The sequence below is a fragment of the Salvelinus sp. IW2-2015 genome, linkage group LG26, assembly GCF_002910315.2.
Source record: "Salvelinus sp. IW2-2015 linkage group LG26, ASM291031v2, whole genome shotgun sequence".
NCBI classification, from domain to species: domain Eukaryota; kingdom Metazoa; phylum Chordata; class Actinopteri; order Salmoniformes; family Salmonidae; genus Salvelinus; species Salvelinus sp. IW2-2015.
The window spans coordinates 39,532,401-39,553,730 of NC_036866.1; the positions used below are offsets into that span (position 1 = coordinate 39,532,401).

The 21,330-nt window shown below is 42.4% G+C and overlaps 1 protein-coding gene across 5 annotated transcripts in view; it reads right to left on the reverse strand.

Annotated features, from left to right (window-relative positions):
- The window catches only part of LOC111952117 (liprin-beta-2), a 131,665-nt gene that overhangs the window by 68,600 nt on the left and 41,735 nt on the right, over positions 1-21,330 (reverse strand). For 3 of the 5 annotated variants that reach the window (XM_023970615.3, XM_070435289.1, XM_070435290.1), the window contains 2 exons: positions 6,631-6,717; positions 4,256-4,369 (listed from right to left, as the gene is read on the reverse strand). In XM_023970615.3, coding sequence (XP_023826383.1) covers positions 4,256-4,369; positions 6,631-6,717 — 201 coding nt within the window. Of the gene's footprint in view, positions 1-4,255; positions 4,370-6,630; positions 6,718-10,345; positions 11,067-21,330 lie in introns of those variants that run through there. The other 2 variants (XM_070435291.1, XM_023970622.3) reach the window with 1 other exon arrangement.

The window sequence follows — 21,330 nt, forward strand, 5'->3', positions numbered from 1 at the left end:
TCTTTTTTCGAGGAGGGGCCAGGGATATAGCTTCTCTCTCCAGCAATGTACGAATGAGGTTGATCCCTCACCCAAGGAGGATTCTTTTGGAGTGGAGGGAAATGGTCAGTTGCCTCTACCGTCAGTTGTGGTGCCTTACTTGAGCTTTGAGAGGAGCGCTCTTTTGGCAGTTGATGGGAGGAGTGTCCAAGTGCTCACTGTCGCGGGCGGGCTTTCTCCGATTGCTGAATAGAGAGCCAGACCTTCTGTTTTGAGGATATGGAGGTAGTGTTATTGAGTACCTGCTTTCACTCGGTAGCCCACATTGTCCCATCGAGAGGATCTCACTTAGCTGTTGTTGGAGGACTATTTGTATTTTGTCCAGCTTTTCCGCCACCCAGAAGGTGGAGGTGTATCTCTAGGAAAAGAGCAGACGCACAATTCTCGCTCCTTGACACTGAAGACGCGCTCATAGGACGGCAGCGGTGGACCTCCCATTGGTGTTTTTACTTGTAATACGTGGGAGTGTAGTACAGCAATGAACTAGGGAGTACTTCTTCTCTACGCCAGCGCGTGTGAGAAAGAATTGTGACCACAGGCAATTTGAATCCCAGTACTTGTTGTAGGAGGGATATGTCACAAAATTCTCTCTGGTTTTTCCTGAGAAGGTCTTGGCTGATTTCTTTTGATTTTCCCATGATGTCAAGCAAAGACAGGTGAGTTTGAAGGTAGGCCTTGAAAATCTACGCAGGTACTCCTCCAATTGACTCAAATTATGTTCAATTAGCCTATCGAAGCTTCTAAGCCATGACATCATTTTATGTAATTTTCCAAGCTGTTAAAGGCACAGTCCAACTTATGTATGTAAACTTCTGACCCACTGGAATGGTGATACAGTGAATTATAAGTGAAATAATCTGTCTGTAAACAATTGTTGGAAAAATTACTTGTGTCATGCACAAAGTAGATGTCCTAAACAACTAGCCAAAACTAGTTTGTTAACAAGAAATGTGTGGAGTGGTTGAAAAACGAGTTTTAATCACTCCAACCTAAGTGTATGTAAACTTCTGACTTCAACTGTAAATGTATTTTAATATGGGTGCACCTAAACTATACAGTGTGCTTAGAGCGGACATTTTCAGTCACATTTATTCCCAACATTTTTATGTGCTGTTTTAAATTCAGAAAGACTATGCTGGGTGTTTTTAGTAGAGCCCACTCCCATAAAAATCTCTGCTCTTATAACACAATGGAGTCAGTAAGCCATAGGAAGTCACCTTGTAAGACCGAAAGGAAGTGAACTTTGTTTCCCTCCATCTTCTCAGTGACAAACTTTGTGCATTCGAGGTGAGTTACTCCAGGATGACATGCCTGAGGGGGCATTTTAAATCCATGTGTGGCACGAGTAGTAATGCTTTCAAACAAGATTGGTCCTACTACTGTTTAAATGTACAAAAATGTGTTTGAAATGTACCCATGCACATCAACAACTGTCTTATATAATAGCACCAAGATATGCGCCATACAAGTGTATCGGAAATGCAGCCGTAGCTGCCATAGGCCTACACATGCTTTGCACATACCAACACAAACATGCCAGCTCGACAGGATGAGCACCACCAGGCTATCAAAGATTCATAGCTTAAACTTCAATCATTATAACTATAGGCTACAATGCTGTCGAATGTGTGACACTATGCAATGAGCGTAACTAAGCCACCACTTCTCCAGGTGCTCAATATTTTCTGTGTGGGAGAGTTTCTTAGACACACAAGCTATAGCAAGAGCAGGGAGGGGGCGGAAAAGTAGGCTAAGTGTCGCTTTCATAGTACTGACATCACTTTTGCGACTGTGTGTAATGTAAATGAATCATAACAGAGTGAACGTTTTCCTACTTGTTTCAGTAGGCTACACACGGTATTGGTCCTACTACTGCGACATGCAAAATGTACAAAAATCTAGGCCTATCGGAAATGCAGCCATATACATTGTCATTTTGCTCACAAGAAAGCAAGTGATGTTGAAGAGAAGCCCCATGAAGACTGGTAGCCCAAGATGCGCTCATTAAAACAGCACACACCGTAACCATCGATTCAGGACCATGGACAGAAGGTTACCGCCAGTCAGCGCGATGAAAGGATAACGTTAGATGCGCTGCCGATTTCAGCACCACCATAGTGTACAGCCAGGACAACAGGAGCACTGCACCAGGGCTCACCTCAGAGCACGACCAAATTCCCTACATTGGTCATTGTCCCTATACCCATCAAATAAAAGCAAAGCTGTATATCTGTCAATAGAAATTACATCCGCAAAAGAAAACAATGACATTAGGAATCACAGATAAATCTAAAATATGCATTGATGTAAAAGCAAAAGCCTAAACGATACTATACAAACATTTGCCAAACAACCAGTAGGCTTACATGAGGGAAAACCAATGAATAAATCATTCTGGCACGGCGGCGAGTGCCATCAAGGTTGTAACTTACCATTTAGACGAGTTGCAGCAGCCTCCTCGATGCAGTGTTGAACCTCAAGAGAAGTTTCTGATTCCATTCTCCTTCCTGGCGAAATGTACTTGTCAGGTCCCCTCTCAAATGGCAGCTGGACAAGCTGGGCTTTTCGTTGACGTAACATGCTCTGTGTTCACTGACTATGTTCTTCAGGGTGGAGAAGGAAGTTTCGCACATTGCTGTAGATGCCCCAAAAATGCTAATCACGTTTCAGTGCCAACAGCACAGTCGTCATTGCTGACGAAGCTCCGCTGTATCTTTGAAGAACCCTGAGTGGGGTCCGTTTGTTGTTGCTGGCTGTGGTTGCGATTTCACTTTGCAAGTCAAAATAAACTCTGATTCCACTGGTTCATTTTCGGTTAGATTCAACAGGTCGTCAGGTCTAGTGGCTGGCGTAACGGAGATGCAGGTGCTTGTTGTGATGTTACCCTCTTGCTGCTTGCGCCTGGCCCTGGCTCTTCTCCATCTTGTTGGTCAGCAGGTGGTGTGGGGGATGGGCGGGTATTACATTTGCTGCTAGGCTCCTCAACCTCGGTGGTCGGTCCTGCAGGCTGTTCGTTGAGCTTGGCATGGCTTTCGACATGGTGGTCCTCAATTATTTTGCTCTTGGCAGTGCCCAGACAGTTTCGGATATCCGTGCTGATCAAAGCTTAGCCAACTAGCTACAATTATTCAGTGCGCTGCTACCAAAACTTAACAAAGCTACTGTAATGGGTGCGTGCTGGTGGCAGGGAAGTCAGGCGCAGGAGAACGAACTTGGTATAAACGGAGTCGATTAATAAGTGCTCACAAAACTCCGAAAACCAAAATATACAAAATAATAAAAGTGGGTACAAAACATGTCGCACACCAGAACATAACTTGCACATAACATACAATCAAACAATCACCAACAAGGACATGAGGGGAAACAGAGGGTTAAATACACAACATGTAATTAATGGGATTGGAACCAGGTGTGAAGGAAGACAAGACAAAACCAATGGAAAATGAAAAATGGATCAGCGATGGCTAGAAGGTCGGTGACGTCGACCGCCGAACACCGCCCGAACAAGGAGAGGGACCAACTTCGGCAGAAGTCGTGACAGCTACTAGCTACTAGCTAGCCTATTATTAACTGTAGCTGTCTGCAAAAGTGAGAGAAAAAAATCCCTGTCTGTGAGCTTCCTAAACAATTTAATGATGGTGGTGGTACCTTATGATTTTGCATGGCTAGGTGCCCAATCAGAATGCATTTGGGGATTTTAAGTATAAAATATTACATCCCCCTCCCTCCCTCACCCCTCCTSAYATAATGAGTTAACATGGCAAAAAGCCTCTGTCCCAGTCAGCGCTACTGGCAGTGCAATATTGGCAAAACCTGGCAGGGTAATTCTTATACCATTTGGTGGGGGCACAAATTCTATCTGGGGTGTCCATGCCTGGCTTTGCCACCCCTTAGACCCGGCCCTGGTCACTCACAAGCAACAATATTTTATGTTAGTAGGATGGTTATGAATGAAAACCACATTTCCTGTTACTAATTTACCACACACTTACTTCTCGCTAAAGGAACAGAAAAAGAACAGGCTGTTCGTTCTATTTGTTACTGAGCAACCTTGTAATCTTTTGCTCTCATCACACATTTACAAAATACAGTCAATTGATCTAGGACTAAAACCAGACTATGTTCATGTAGGAAACAAGTTGAGGTAAACAACAGCAGTTAGCTCTCTGAGCTGAGCAGTGATAGAGTAGTGATAATGTAGTATGTCTCTTACCTGCTGTAGCATTTCCTCAGTGGAGTTGAGTTTGTGGTAGTGCTCCTCCAGAGAGTTCTCCAGGTCTCGGATCTTCTCTCCCTGAGCCTCCACTTGGTCTGTGAGCACGCTCACCTATAGCACACAAAGCCAACCCACACACAGGACACCTTTACTCAGTCACTCACGTTGACAAATACCTCCTCTCTCCTGGTCAGGACTGGAGCAACCCGTATGCTAATGCTGCTAATTCCTCTGACAACACACAGGTAGTTTCACTTGATTCCTCAGCCGGATTGGAACTCTATGTCAACAGCCAATGTGAAATATCATAAAAGGTAACCTACGCTTGCCATGGTTCACTGAACTACAAAAACGGAGCTGAGTAAACTGAGCCCACAACTCTGGCCAGCCCACAATGAAGCAGGTGAAAGGGAAAGCAAGCACCTCTCATTTACCTGCTCCGCCCAATAATGTTTTCAGTCAACAGGCACAAGCCCGTTGGCCAATCAGCAGCGTTTGTCAGAGGGGCTTGAGGAATGTGCTGGCATGTGCGAAAGAAAGGGCTACTGTGGCACAAGGCTGAGATAAAGCTAGTTTTAAGCAGCACACGTTGAGCTAGATAAGACATGACAGAGGCCGAGGAGGAAGAGGGAAAATATAAATATGCAATGTGTAGACTAGATTACAGATGTATAAACTACCAATTACACAGATGTAAAAAAGCATGGAGCGTCCTGACAAATCACTTGAGCCTAYTGTATACAGTATAACCAAATACGAGAGGCATTATCCAGACATGAAATGTACTAGGGGCGTTCTGTTTGACTAAGCTTCTCTGCTACACACAACCAGCCCCCAGCCCCCCTAGCCTGCCCTGGACATTCTAACATCTCTGTGATATACTGCCGTTCCTCTCTCAATTTAACAGCAGAGCCGTGAGGTCACTTGGGCCTGTGGACAGTGGTGTCACATGTCTCTGTCCCCCTAATGCCTTTACACTCACCTGARGTGACCCTGGTGACCCCTGAGGAGGGGCTCTCTCAATTAAATTAAGTTAAATTCAATGGGCTTTATTGGCATGGAAAACACATTGCCAAAGCAAGTGAAATAGATAATAAACAAAAGTGAAATAAACAATACAAAATGTATTGTAAACATTACTCTCACAAAAGTTTCAAAGGAATAGAGACATTTCAAAAATCATAGTACGGCTATGTACAGTGTTATAACAACGTGCAAATTGTTAAAGTACAAAGGGGAAAATAAATAAACATAAATATGGYTTGTATTTAAATAGTGTTATGTTCTTCACTGTGTCTCTAATATGGACATACATTTGGCAGGAGGTTAGGAAGTGCAGCTCAGCTTCCACCTCATTTAGTGGGCAGTGTGAGAACCAGGTCTGCCTATGGCAGCCTCTCTCAATAGCAAGGCTATGCTCACTGAGTCTGTACATAGTCAAAGCTTTCCTTCATTTTGGGTCAGTCACAGTGGTCAGGTATTCTGCCACTGTGTACTCTCTGTTTAGGGCCAAATAGCATCCAGTTTGCTCTGTTTTGTTTGGTTAATTCTTTTCAATGTGTCAAATAATTATATTTTTGTTTTCTCATCATTTGGTTGGGTCTAATTATGTTCCTGTTGCTGTCCTGGGGCTCTGTGGGGTTTGGTTGTGTTTGTGAACAGAGCCCCAGGAACAGCTTGCTTAGGGGACTCTTCTCTAGGTTAATCTATCTGTAGCTGTTGGCTTTGTCATTGAAGGTTTGGAAATCGCTTCCTTTTACGAGGTTGTAGAATTTAACGTCTCTTTTCTGGAATTTGATCATTAGCAGGTATCGGCCGAATTCTGATATGCATGCATTATTTGGTGTTTTACGTTAAGGGTTTTTGCAGAATTCTGCATGCAGAGTCTCAATTTCGTGTTTGTCCCATTTTGTGAATTCTTGGTTGGTGAGCGGACCCCAGACCGTACAACCATAAAGGGCAATGGGTTCTATAACAAATTCAAGTATTTTTAGGCAGATCCTAATTGGGATGTCGAATTTTATGTTCCTTTTGATGGTGTAGAAGGCCCTTCTTGCCTTGTCTCTCAGATCGATCACAGCTTTGTGAAAGTAACCTGTGGTGCTGATGTTTAAGCCGAGGTAGGAATATTTTTTTGTGTGCTCTAGGGCAACGGTGTCTAGATGGAATTCATATTTGTGGTCCTGGAAACTGGACCTTAGTTGGAACACCATTATTTTTGTCTCACTGAGATTTACTGTCAGGGCCTGTCTCTGTCTCTCTCTCTCTCTCTGTTTCGCTCTGTGCTCCCCCTTCACTCGATCTCTCTCTAAAAGCTAAACTATAATCCTGCAAGGATGATGGTGGYGTGACAGATGACAGGAGCACCTTACCTGGAGCACCAGAGACTCTTTGTCCCCCTCTAAGCGAACCAGCCGCTCCTGATAGCTCTCATTGTTCACCGGGGAGCAGAGGTTAACCTGCAACAACACACATGGCAGAGAGGAGTCAGAGAGGTGGAGAGGGGGAAGGAGAGGAGGACAAAGGTTGAAGACTGTCACTGAACAGGCTAAACAATTTAGTATCAACCATTCAATGATTCATCCGCCCTGACCCAATAAAGGAGAAGAAATGAGACAAGTATTGTGTTTAGCAACATCTTCCCATATGGTCTAGAGGTTAGGATTCTTGGTTTTCACTCAGGCGTCCCAGGTTCGACTCCCGGTATGGGTACACACTGTTTCTACTGCACTGTTGTCTAATCTGCATTCAGATACAGTATTGAAGGCTGCAGCCAAAGGCCAACAGCATGCTGGAGGACTGCTCTGTTTCAAACAGAGTTTCTAATATGAGCTAGCTGGTTGAAGAAAAGAATAGTAGACCTGTGTTGACACCCACATTGAAGCTCGGCTGAGAATCTTAACACATTCAACATCACAACAATGTGAAATGTGACCATGTGGCATTGTGGCATTAACATACAAAAACACACCCTTTGACCCCTAACATCAGAAACAAGGATATAATAGTGTTTTCACTGATTTGCATGAAAGAAGACACCTAATTTATACTAATTAGATATAGTGTGTTTTGCGTGAAACCTCAGACCTTTAAGACCAGTGAGATCCCCCTCTACAGAGGAATGCAGTTTTTCCTCTCTCCCTGGCCTCAGTCAGCTGACGTGGAGCATTAGGACGCTTTCTCAACCAACCACTACATCGGTGCAAAGACCCTTGACTTCATACTAGGGCTTAACACTTGTCTTCCTCAGTCCCTGAGAACTTCTCCAGGGATGTCTTAACATCATGCTCTTGACTTAAGCCTGCGAGCTGAGCTTCTCTCTCTCTCTCTCTCTCTCTCTCTCTCTCTCTCTCTCTCTCTCTCTCTTTCTCTGAAAACCCACAGCACCATGTGATCATCTTGGGGACCTATCATAAGGTCTGTCACAGCGGGAAAAAGTAACATGCTGTGACTTGTGAGCAGCGCTGAGCTGGGTTTTGTCTCACTGCACGGCTTCAGATAATCCTGTCTTAAATAGCTGGTCTAGGGGCCACTGCTTCGGATCGCACTGACAGCACACATATATGGAGCAGTTTCTCCGGGGTCATCCGAAAGGGCAGTCCACTCAGAAGGCAGTTTCACAACTGACTTAAGAGGTACAGCATTTCCYTACCCACTCACTGTCCATTATCACATGACCTCTCTGAGACTCAAATGTAGACAGTTAAGAACAAATTCTTATTTACAATGACGGCCTAACCCGGCCAAACCCTAACCCGGACGACGTTGGGCCAATTGTGCGCCGCCCTATGGGACTCCCAATCAGGGCCGGTTGTGATACAGCCTGGAATCGAACCAGGGTCTGTAATGACGCCTCCAGCACTGAGATGCAGTGCCTGCTGGTCATCTATGAACGTCTTGAAGAACAACCTGGCCTAAATGGCCGTACTCTTATAATATCCACCCAGCACAGCCAGAAGAGGACTGGCCACCCCTCGAAGCCTGATTCCTCTCTAGGTTTCTTCCTAGGTTCCTGTCTTTCTATGGAGGTTTTCCTAGCCACTGTGCTTCTACATCTGCATTGCTTGCTCTTTGGGTGTTAAAAAGGGCTTTATAAAATAAATATGATTGATTGAATTTGATTGAGAGGAGAGGTGTGTGTATGTAAGTGCACTTAACTGAATGCTTCTTTATACTGAATATTTCTGTCACGTTCTGACCATAGTTTGCTTTATATGTTACTATGTTTTATGTCTAGGTAGTCTATGTTCTTTTTTTCTATGTTATTGTAATTTCTGTGTCTGTGTTTCACCATACAGAACTGTTTCGGTTGTTTGTTCGTGTTTTTGTTATTTTGTTCTGTGTTCATTTGATTTATTCAAAATCTAATTATGGACACTTACCACGTTGCACATTGGTCTGGTATTTCCTACTCCTCCTCAGACGAAGAGGAGAACCGTTACAATTTCTTTACATCTTAACTTAATACTTACTTTGCCAGGTACCCCATGATTGACGTTGAACATGGTTACATAAAACAATGCACCAAAGCAAAAGCTATACCCAGGTTCCTGCAGTGCTGCTAGATGTCCACGAGATCAAAGGGCTTGGTTACATCACTTCCTGAATCCTGACAAAGTCCATATGGAGTTGTTTAGCAGTGATTAGTCATGATACTGACTGTAAACACAAGCCAAAGCAGAGGAGAGCCAGCCCGTTCTCTGCCACTCAGACAAATGACCACTTCCTCTCCTCTTAGGGGATGTGACGCATGTTACAGAGAACAGGGTTGGTGTACAATACCCACTGGGCACAGGCGTCAATTCAATGTCTATTCCACGTTGGTTCAACCAGTGTGTGCCCAGTGGGTAGGCACCAAACAAAAGAAAATAAACCGAAACAGGGAGGGACTACTTGAACTTGTCCAATAAGAAACACTCATTTTTGCTTTTTGTTGGAAAGCCTGTTACTACAATGTGCACTGATGAATATAACCCAGCTCTCMTTAAACAGAGCACCTAGAGCTGTAGCACATTGTACAGAGACCGAACTCAAAACATTTGCTATGGAAACTATAGAGGCATCTTTCTCAGGCTAGGCCAAGCCACAATGGAATTTCCCTTAACCCCTCTCTTATGCCATGAGCTACATGGCTGTTTGATGCCTCTTGAAGACATATTGTAGGCGGAGAGAGTGAAGGACAAATCCAAAGTGAGCTAAATATTATCCCACTGTCTGAGAATGCATGACGACTGTGTACAGTGCAGTTAGCAAGAGMGGCACCGCCTGCTTTTAATGGCCTTAACAAATGTTTCTGTTGCACTTGAGTTTTACGGTGGACAGTCAGCACAGTTATTGTAGGTACTACTCCTTTCTTTCTATAAAATAATGTTATGAGTGGTTTATTTTGGCTGCATGATGCCCACTTAGGCTGCGGTCAAGTGGTTCCACCTCTTGACGTGCTCTGCATTCTTGACACAACTCCTAGTCACCATTCCACTACCTAATAACTCACAACAACCACGACCTATCTTGTACAAGCCACTAAATTAACTCTCCTGTTGACTGTCACACCAAGCCTGCAAAAACATGTCCTACCTTTACATTTCATTTCAAACCCTGGTATATCTACTTGGGGAAAACCAACCTTACAAAACCCACCTTCTCAAGTCTTCGTCAATGGCAATTTCATGGCATTTTTGATTACACAGCAGAGTGCTGTGATATCACATAATCACAAGATAGCATCATGGAGACAGAGGAACAACAGTGCCAAGGCTCTGTTTGCAAAACACACATCAGCTGGTTTGTGCTGTAATGCCTCTCACCTGATAACACGTTTCCAGRGAACACAACACATGAGCTCACCGGGATACGCAACTAGACTCACATTCAAACTAGTAGAAATGCATCAGGAAAAACTATTACCAGACAGGGCAGCAACATCTCATGGGAATACTGATCTCACGAAGATATGGTCCATTCTCATGTTTGTGCAGTTCATTCTTACAGTTTGCAAAAACCTAGGCACTGAGAAAACCTTCAAGAAACATGAGAGGTATGTTCCGCCAGAGAAAAACAGCCAACATACGAGGCACATGCACTCACCTTCTTAAGCCAAGTGAAATGCTTATAAAAGTCAATATCACTTTCCATGTTGTCGGCCCATTGCTGCCTGAGATTCTTTTGGGTTCTTGAGTTGCTTATCCTGGCAGTGGAGTGACTAGTGCTGTGGTGCTCTAGAGAGCTGCAGCCTGGAGAGGAGAGGCTCTAGCTGGCCCTCTATGTGCTGCCTGGTGCTCTGCTGCGCTGTGATAGGTTTTATTACCCAGATCCAGCTTCCTGAGTCAGGCTGCAGACTGCAGCCGCACAGCTCCCCTCCTCACTCCCCTCCTTGACGTGGTGAGACAACCGTCCAAATCTTCCCGCCGAGAGAGAGCGAGAGAGAAATCGAAATGGAGAGTGAGAAAGAGACGTCTGCTGCAGCAGCCAGTCACCTCAGCATCTGCTGTGACAGACTGAGGACCCAGACAGCCCAAAGAGAGCAACAGGCTCTGTCAGCCGAGACACAGACCATGCCAACTCTCAACTCTCTTTCTCTCTATTTTCCCCTCGCTCTCCTCAACGGTATTGCCCTTTCTCTCTTTTCCTCTCTGCTCGCTCTTTCCTCGATGGTCTCTCCTAAACGGTCACTCCCTCCCTTTTTCTCTCCTCTTATTAACTTAAAGTCACAATGCAAGCCTGAACTAAACAAGACTGTGGCTTAAGATGAGAGGGAGCAGCATTAAAGACGCATACACACCTCTCTCTCTCTCTCTCTCTCTCTCGCTCTTCTCTCTCCTTATCTCTTTAGACTAATCAATGCAGCAACAGCCCTCCTACCATTAGCCTTAGGTCCGACTGGAACTCATTATCTGGACCCCCCCATTTCCTGTGTATGGGATCCTTCTCTAAAACAAACTCATCCCCCTCCTCACTGAACCATTTGGCTGCCTCTGACAGTTTTCATGTACACACTTCAAAGAGCACAGTCAGAGACAGAAAAACACAGGGGGGGTGACATGTATGTAGGGAATGCTGCAACTTGTCTCTTCTTCGCAGAGTGTAATTAATCATGGGTTACAGCCAGTGAGGCTCAGACTCAGACTGTTTGTAAACTCGGTGTCAGACAGATGGTGCTCCTTGCAGAGCTTGACTGAGTAAAGTAAGTAAAAAAGTGAATTAGACTTAGAGCACAGTGAGATTGTGATGCACGTTGCCTTTAATGTATTTCGTGATCCTATGTCTTAACACCCTACAGTTTTGTTAACATTGTCCAGATCACTCCTTCTCTCCTCTCTTTTCTCCCTTAGTCACAGGGATGGATGGGGCATCAGAGACATTTGCACATGGGTCATTCCACTATGTAGGTGCCTTTTGAATAGTGTAACTTTTTATTTCAGCTTATTTTAATATTCTGTCTATGGAAGCCCTAAAGCCCAAGGCCCCCCAAAAAAGTAGATTGTTGGAATGATCTTTTTCGAATGACTTAGTGTCTCATTTGAGCGACTTAGTAAAAAAAGAAAACATTTATACTAGAATTTAAAAAAAACTTTTACTTAGTCGTTCAAACGAGATACTAACTCATTCGAACAGGATACTAAGTCTTTTGAACAGCTCATTATTAGGGATGTAACGATTCACCGATACGCATCGGTCCCCGATTCAAATGTTTAAGATACAAGTGCATTGGGCCGCGGACCCCAAACCAATCCAATTGTAGCAGGTCCCAAAAAATCTATTCAAACGTTACGAATCGGCAGTTCACAAAAATGTTTTGCTCATATTACATTATTTCTACTTTCCGAAAATACCTCATCTTTTGTGACAACTGATGCGTCCTCTGCTTCATTGAACTGCATGTAACTGTGTTGACGGTCATCGATCGACAAGTCATTTTGCCGAACAACCCCAGGCAATATCAGTAGCCTAGTCAAACTGCACATTGCACCCAGGTTTGCGCACTGTGCTCAGCTTTGTGCGCTGACCAACGCGAGGTAGGCAGCCTGTTCCTGATCTTGTACATCTGGCACCTTTAGCATTCAAATGCTAAAATGGCTTGCGTAATATTAGGCTTTATTAGTTGAGTGACAACATATGTCATTTGCTAGATTAATGTTATCTATGCYCTGTTGAAAATTGTGTTTTACCGGAATAAAATGAAGCTACCATAGACAGAACTCTCATCTGGCTATAGCTGCTGATCGGGGTTTACAATAGATTTTATTTTGATTGTTCATGGTTCACCATCAGCAATAGTTTTGGTAGTTTTGCTTTAAACAATCAGTGTACAATATATGGTCATTTTGAAATACACAGGGTCAAGTTGATAATGTCTTAACGAGGACAGGAATTACTTTTGCGAGGTAAACTGCATGGCCGTAGGGAAAGGAGAAGATCACACCGTAAACTTCTAAACGGTCAAAACCATTTGATTTTGAAAAGGGGGTGAAATCCAAAGTTGTGCTATGTATTCATTGGCTAAGTCATATCTCATTTGTAAACAATAAATATTGATATATTACAAGCTCAAACACATCATCTGCAAAAATTACAAGTTAATCAGTGGGTGATGGTGATTTCAGAACCAAAGTGGGGGGTCAAAAATCATAGGCTACATTGAAAACTTTTCAAACTAAAACGTATCGTACCTGCATTGTGTCAGAGCCCATGTATCTAGATACTGTACGTAATGAATCGTCTTGAAAGGGAAAGATGCACATCCCTAATTATCTTGTTCAAACGACTCAATTTTTATTTAGTCTAATTAGGCCTCATTTGTTGGAGCACCAGTTGTGCTTGTCAGGCTAGGCATGCTAGGCTAATATGAGGTGAGGATCAGCTAGATGAGCCGGACAAACTACTCTCTTCGATGAAAGTCCAAGCACACTCCCAGTGTTTCCCCAGTTTAAGAATCGACACATTTGTGCATCTCCAGTCAGAACCGAACCTGCCCAAACGTTTTCCCCCTGGTGCATTTTCCAGCTGGCGTTTGCATTGCCTTCATTGTTGTTTTCCTTACTAATCATTACTTTGGACATGTGTGTGTTACTATCAAAGTACAGTACCAGTCAAAAGTTTGGACACACCTACTCATTCAAGGGTTTTTCAAAATGTTTACTATTTTCTACATTGTAAAATAATAGTGAAGACATCAAAACTATGAAATAACACACATGGAATCATGAAGTGACCAAAAAAGTGTAAAAAATCAAAATATGAAGTAGACACCTGTAATGCATTTCAATTAACAGGTGTGCCTTGTTAAAAGTAAATTTGTGGAATTTCTTATGCGTTTGAGCCAATCAGTTGTGTTGTGACAAGGTAGGGGTGGTATACAGAAGATAGCCCTATTTGGTAAAAGACCAAGTCCATATTATGGCAAGAACAGCTCAAATAAGCAAAGAGAAACGACAGTCCAGTATTACCTTAAGACATGAAGGTCAGTCAATACAGAAKATTTGAAAGTTTCTTCAAGTGCAGTAGCAAAAACCATCAAGCGCTATGATGAAACTGGCTCTCATGAGAACCGCCACAGGATCCTGAGTTACCTCTGCTGCAGAGGATAAGTTCAATAGAGTTACCAGCCTCAGAAATTGCAGCCCAAATAAATGCTTCACAGAGTTCAAGTAACACACACATCTCAACATCAACTGTTCAGAGGAGACTGTGTGAATCAGGCCTTCATGGTCGAATTGCTGCAAACTACTAAAGGACACCAATTAGAAGAAAAGACTTGCTTGGGCCAAGAAACACGAGCAATGGACATTAGACCGGTGGAATATAATGGTTTTTCTATTCCAAGAAAAACAAAAAWGCATTTCTTACTGTAGCCGATGTACTATAGGCCTAAGGGTTTCCGTTAGGAAGATATGGCACTGTACAACGTGTTTCTATTCCGAGAAAACGAAAATGCATCTGATACTGTAGCTGTTTTAGCATAACATACTTATTGGCATAAAGGCCTACAGTGGTTCATCCTTTAAAAGTTGCAGCGTACTGCTGCGCAGTTTGCATGGTGCCGCAGAATTCTATGGCACATTGTTTAAGTGTGAGCCACTGGTACCATTAATGCTAGTTAGTGCTAGTTTGACCACCAGAGGGCATATTTGAGAAGCATTTGATAGCCTTCAATAGTGGCTGTACTAGAGAATTTAAAACCTTTTTTAGTAAGAGCATAGTATATGGGACTGATTTTAATAAATTTTGCGAAATGAAAATATGGCGCTGTACAATGTGACGGTCGGCAGTAGGTGTCACGACTTCCACCGAAGGTGGCTCCTCTCCCTGTTCGGGCGTTGCTCGGCGGTCGTCGTCGCTGGCCTACTAGCTGACACCGATCCATTTTTCCTTTTTGTTTGTGTCTGTCTGTTTTGTTTACACCTGTGTCCTATTAGTTAATTTCGGTGGGTTTATTAACCTCCACTGCCTGCTAGTCTTTGTGCGGGATTATTTGCTGTGTTTGCTTTATAAGGGGTGTGTGTTTGCGCCACAAGGTTTTGTTTCTCACTGTCGTTGTACCGTTGTTAATGTTTAGGAGTAGAGGTTTCTCCTCGATGTGTTCAGTGAGCTCCCCTATGTGTGGTGACTTCGTTGGGATGTGTTTCCCCACCTGTTGATGTGGTATTGGGACTTAATAATAAACGTCTGTGCCACTGGAACTTCCTGCTCTCCTGCTCCTGACTCCTGCACCTACCTCTCCTTAAGAGGCACGTAACAGTAAGTTACAGTACTTAGCTATTTAGCTAAAGAATCCCCGTGTTGTGCGGGCATGCGGGAGACCGGGGTTCAATTCACAGACGGGGAGGAAGGAGTAGCCTGTCCTTGTGAATAAGAGTTTGTTCTTAACTGACTTGCCTAGTCAAATAAAGATTACACTAAGAGCATAATATTTCTACACCATAATTGTAGTCTAACCAATACCCAAACGGAGATTCAGTCAAAAATAAAATCTCATTGATTTATCAAGACCAGTCCCCATGCTTGTCTCAGAGCAGCGCAAAACGGTGCTAAAATAGGCTATTGCTTCAAATCCTATTGCTTCTAACTTCAAAATGCTCTTTAAATAAATAAGACCTACACCACTTTTAACAGCACATTACTCAACACTAGTGAGACTCATGTCGCCTACGGTTAGGCCTACAGTATATAAAAAAATATATATAGTATATAAAAAAAATACTCTCCCACCATTAATTACATATAGAGGAAGGATGATTCTAAATTAAAACCGAAAGCCGCCTAATGGGTCTCGGGGTGCGTCGCACGGGTATCTGTAGCAACGCATTTTGGGCTATTATAATACGGTACATGGTGTCCAGGTCAGGATAACCAAAATATTTCTTTATTAAAGACTATCAGAAATAATGTTGTTATTAAAATATTTTGATCCAAATCCAAGAATGAGTGAGTCACTCAGCTTTAGGTTGCAGGCTATATGACTCTGCATCAACTTGATTATACAGTTGAAGTCGAAGTTTACATACACTTAGCCAAGTACATTTAAACTCAGTTTTCACAATTCTGACATTTAAAATTCCCTGTCTTAGGTCAGTTAGATCACCACTTTATTTAATAATGTGAAATGTCAGAATAATAGTAGAGAGAATTTATTTCAACTTTTATTCTTTCATCACATTCCAGGAGTCAAAGTTTACATACACTCAATTAGTACTTGGTAGCAATGCCTATAAATGTTTAACTTGGTCAAATGTATCGGGTAGCCTTCCACAAGCTCCCACAATAATGGGGTGAATTTGGCCCATTCCTTCTGACAGAGGCTGTGAACTGAATCAGGTTTGTGCCTCCTTGCTCGCACATGCTTTTCATTTACCACACATTTCTATAGGACTGAGTCAGCTTTTGAGCCACTCCAATACCTTGACTTTGTTGTCCTTAAGCCATTTTCCACAACTTTGGAGTATGCTTGGGATCATGTCCATTTGGAAGACCCATTTCACCAAGCTTAACTTCTGCTGATTTCTGAGATGTTGCTTCAATATATCCACATAACTTTCCATCCTCATGATGCCATCTATTTTGTGAAGTGCACCAGTCCCTCCTGCAGCAAAGCACCCCCACAACATGATGCTGCTACCCCCGTGATTCACAGTTGGGATGGTGTTCTTTGGCTTGCAAGCCGCCCCCTTTTTCCTCCAAACATAACGATGGTCATTATGGCCAAACAGTTCTATTTTTGTTTCATCAGACCAGAGGACATTTCTCCAAAAAGTACGATCTTTGTCCCCAAGTGCAGTTGCAAACCGTAGACTGGCTTTTTTATGGTGGTTTTGGAGCAGTGGCTTCTGAAAGGCTGAGCGGCCTTTCAGGTTATGTCAATATAGGACTCGTTTTACTGTGGATATAGATACCTTTGTACCTGTTTCCTCCAGCACCTTCACAAGGTCCTTTGCTGTTGTTCTGTGATTGATTTGAACTTTTCGCACCAAAGTACGTTTATCTCTAGTATACAAAACGTGTCCCCTTCCTGAGCGATATGACGGCTGCATGGTCCCATGGTGTTTATACTTGCGTGCTATTGTTTGTACAGATGAACGTGGTACCTTCAGGAGTTTGGAAATTGCTCCCAAGGATGAACCAGACTTGTGGAGGTCTACAATTTTGTTTCTGAGGTCTTGACTGATTTCTTTAGATTTTCCCATGATGTCAAGCACTGTGATACAAGGTAGGCCTTGAAATAGACCCACAGGTACACCTCCAATTGACTCAAATGATGTCAAATTGCCTATCAGAAGCTTCTAAAGCCATGACATCATTTTCTGGAATTTTCCAAGCTGTTTAAAGGCACAGTCAACATAGTGTATGTAAACTTCTGACCCACTGGAATTGTGATACAGTGAATTATATGTGAAATAATCTGTCTGTAAACAATTGTTGGAAAATTACTAGTGTCATGCACAAAGTAGATGTTCTAACCGACTTGCCAAAACTATAGTTTGTTAACAAGAAATTTGTGAAGTGGTTGAAAAACGAGTTTTAATGACTCCAACCTATGTGTATGTAAACTTCCAACTTCAACTGTATATAACGATATTTTGGAGGTTTTTTCGTAATATTTATTTTATTTTAAAGTGAGCGATTGTAATCTGAATAAAGGCCAAAATAATATTTGTAAAGGCCAAAACATTTATTTCTGTTTTTTGAGGGAGAGAAACGCTGGGCCAATTGTGCGCCGCCCTATGGGACTCCCAATCATGGTCTGATGTGATACAAAATAATACTTTTTGTGGTATTATTTGTTTTGTCTTTTCTGGTGCATTAAACTGAAATTGCAACCAATCACGGCCGGTTGTGATACAGCCAACCTAACTTAGAAATATATATTGACGATAGAATTCTCCCCCTACCCTCCTTCTAGACAAGTCTATTGTCCAGTTATCTGCTAATAGCCATAATGAAGCTGTACAACATGCCTGTGTGTGTTTGAAAGAGTATTTTCCAGTAAGCAACATTTTGTTTACCTTCATTAGACAATTATTTTTGCAAATGCAAATTAATTACTTAAAAGTCATACAATGTGATTTTCTGGATTTTTGTTTTAGATTCCGTCTCTCACAGTTGAAGTGTGACAGACCTCTACATGCTTTGTAAGTAGGATACACTGCCGATTTTGCAGGTTATCCCCACTGTAAGTATGGTTCTCCCCACTGTAAGTATGGTTCTCAATCAGAGACAACGATAGACAGCTGCCTCTGATTGAGAACCACACCCGGGCCAAACACAAAGAAATACAAAACATAGAAAATGAACATAGAATGCCCACCCAAATCACACCCTAACCAAACCAAAATAGAGACATAAAAAGCTCTCTACGCTCAGTGCGTCACAATTTCTCAAGCAAGAATTTTGTTATGACTGTCTGGGAGTGGTCTGAGTGGGGAAGGGAAAACTGAAAACTTGGTGTTATTGACAGAGATTATTGGAACTCTCTTTCTTATTGGTCCATTAACAAATGTCCCCCCTGCTGATATCACCAGGCAGGCCAAAACTCCATCCCACCAAAACCTGAACAAATTTCAGTCTGTCTTTTCAGACAGCTCTTACACTAAAAGGGCATTATCATAATTTAACAGTATTATTCCAACCTCATAATGTGGAAATATACACAGAGTGTACCAATCATTAGGAACACCTGCTCTTTCCATGACAGACTGATCAGGTGAATCCAGGAGAAAGCTATGATCCCTTATTGATGTTGCATGTTAAATCCACTTCAATAAGTGTAGATGAATGGGAGGAGACAGGTTAAAGAAGGATTTTAAAGCCTTGAGACAATTGAGACATGGCTTGTGCATGTGTGCCATTCAGAGGGTAAATGGGCAAGACAAAATATTTAAGTGCCTTTGAATGGGGTATGGTAGTAGGTGCCAGGTGCACCGGTTTGAGTGTGTCATGAACTGCAATGCTGCTGGGTTTTTCACGCTCAACAGTTTCCCGTGTGTATCAAGAATTGTCTACCACCCAAAGGACATTCAGCCAACTGTAGGAAGCATTGGAGTTAACATGGCCCAGCATCCCTGTGGTACGCTTTCGACACCTTGTAGTCCATGCCCCGATGAATTGAGGCTGTTCTGAGGGCAAAACAGGTCGCAACTAGGGCTGTTGCGGTCATGAAATTGTCAGACAGTTATTGTCATGTAAAAGACTGCCGGTCTCATGATAATTGACTGTTAATTAACAAACACGTTTAGCATCTCCAGGCCGCTGATGTTCGTCTTTGGAACATCTACATTTTAAAAAAGTCTAACAAATAAATGTTATATACGCCATCACAATAAATCCATGATTTATTTTAGTCGGGTCTAAAAAACATTATGATATGAAGAAAATGTATTTCAGAAGAACAGAATATGACTTGGCCTACTGTTAGCTGGCTGTGCTTCATGCCATAGGATGTAGGCTTGTTCATTTAGCTGACAAGATATGCTAATAAGTCCCGTGCCATAATTTTTATATTATATGAATTGATAGTAAGAAGAATATAATTGAACTCAGCGGAATAAAATCTAAATGATATTTTTCCCATTCTGGAGCGAGTGCGCATACGAAGTAGCTATGTTGAGCGTAAAAGTGAGTTTGAAGCAGATCCTTTGCGCTAGATTTAGAGTCATTTGCCAACTTTAGTTGTGAATGATACAAACCTTTCTTAGAATTTCTTAGAAATCAACACATGTATGAGCTGCATGATGTGACTATAGGCTATTGATGATTTGAGAAAGTTGCAAAAAAAGCTTGTGCTCTGTTCCTTGCCTCAGGCTGCACAGCTGTTCTTTCATCAAGTGATCATATCTTCACCCCTAAGACTATTCTCCAATTGAATCTTTACTAATATTTCAAATTAGTTTGGATTTGGAATGGCCCATTATCAATGGGCAGGAACAGTGGGCAGGAACAGGGGCAGGGGAAAAATACATGTCCTCAGTATGCACTCGAAAAGCGAATGGAGGCCGGTCCATTTTTCAATGATGCCTGAAAGGCTACTTTGATTTTATAGCTGAGCTTAATATGAGCAGCTGAGAAATAAATATAACAACACTTATTTCACTCCATGCATCAACCACTATTTGAGGAGGATATACCGCCCAAACTCTGTATACCATGGCCTCTCCAACCCTAACCCCGGAGCTACCCAGTGCTTCATTTGGGAAACCACGTGAAATCTGTTCGGGAACATCGTTAGTAACATTTCACTAAACAGTTGACAGCCCTTCTGCACGCTCGAAAAAGGAATAAAGGGAGAGAGATGYAAACACTTGGTAGTGAGAAATTCTCTATAGCTAAAGGTAATGTGCCACCCAATTAATTATGAAAATATTTWAAAAAATCCCTATTACTAGGTTATTCAAAATCCAATACAAATTCACTATAATTATAGGCTACCTGTAAGCCGGCCTGCACAATCAATGAACCATCAGCATCGCCTAGGGCTCTCTCCCAGAATCAGGGATAGACATTTTGCATAAGGTAACCAGTCCACCCAGTATGCATAATAATACAGTCCACACTCAAAGGCCATTACTAAAATGTGTTTAATTTTGGATTATTGGCTAGACCAATGATGCACCGAAGACATCTTAAATCAGTTTTGTTTTATGTTTTTCTGCTATGGGTAATATGCAGTAGGCTATGTTTTGTATAACTGCACAATCAGAATTTTAATTCAGGGGGGGTTCGGGCTTGGGCTTGGGCTCATAAGCGTATGCATAAGCTCTGCATTGATGTCAGAGTGGTTAGAGGGACGATAGAGCCCTGAGTACCAGACCATTAGCGGCCTGATGATCGTTAGCAAGTTGTGTACTACCAAAGCATGTCCAGAGTGCATACATCAAATCAAATCAAGTTTATTTTATATAGCCCTTCGTACATCAGCTAATATCTCGAAGTGCTGTACAGAAACCCAGCCTAAAACCCCAAACAGCAAGCAATGCAGGTGTAGCAGCACGGTGGCTAGGAAAAACTCCCTAGAAAGGCCAAAACCTAGGAAGAAACCTAGAGAGGAACCAGGCTATGAGGGGTGGCCAGTCCTCTTCTGGCTGTGCCGGGTGGAGATTATAACAGAACTATGCCAAGATGTTCAAAATATTCATAAGTGACAAGCATGGTCAAATAATAATCATGAATAATTTTCAGTTGGCTTTTCATAGCCGATCATTAACATAACAGGAGATTACCGTTATGCATGTCGGTGAAGCGACATGTATGGTCAGCCCTACATGCAACTCAATATTAGGAAGGTGTTCCTAATGTTTTGTACACTCAGTGTATATATAAAATACAGGAAAATCACATTGACTGCACTGGCTCTTTAGAACATTTCTAGTTTATCTATAGATGGTTGAAAGGAACGACGTGTTATGCCCGATCCGCTCAGTTTCGCATCACAAAACAACAGAAAATGGCCCATATGAGTAGAACCAGCTCACCTGTTTTTACACTATGATTTGACTATTAGATGTTCAATGTTTCTTTAAAAAAATAAAAAAAAAAGGGAGGGAGGGAGGAAGGCTTCACCATATTAAAACAAGTGTTCAGTT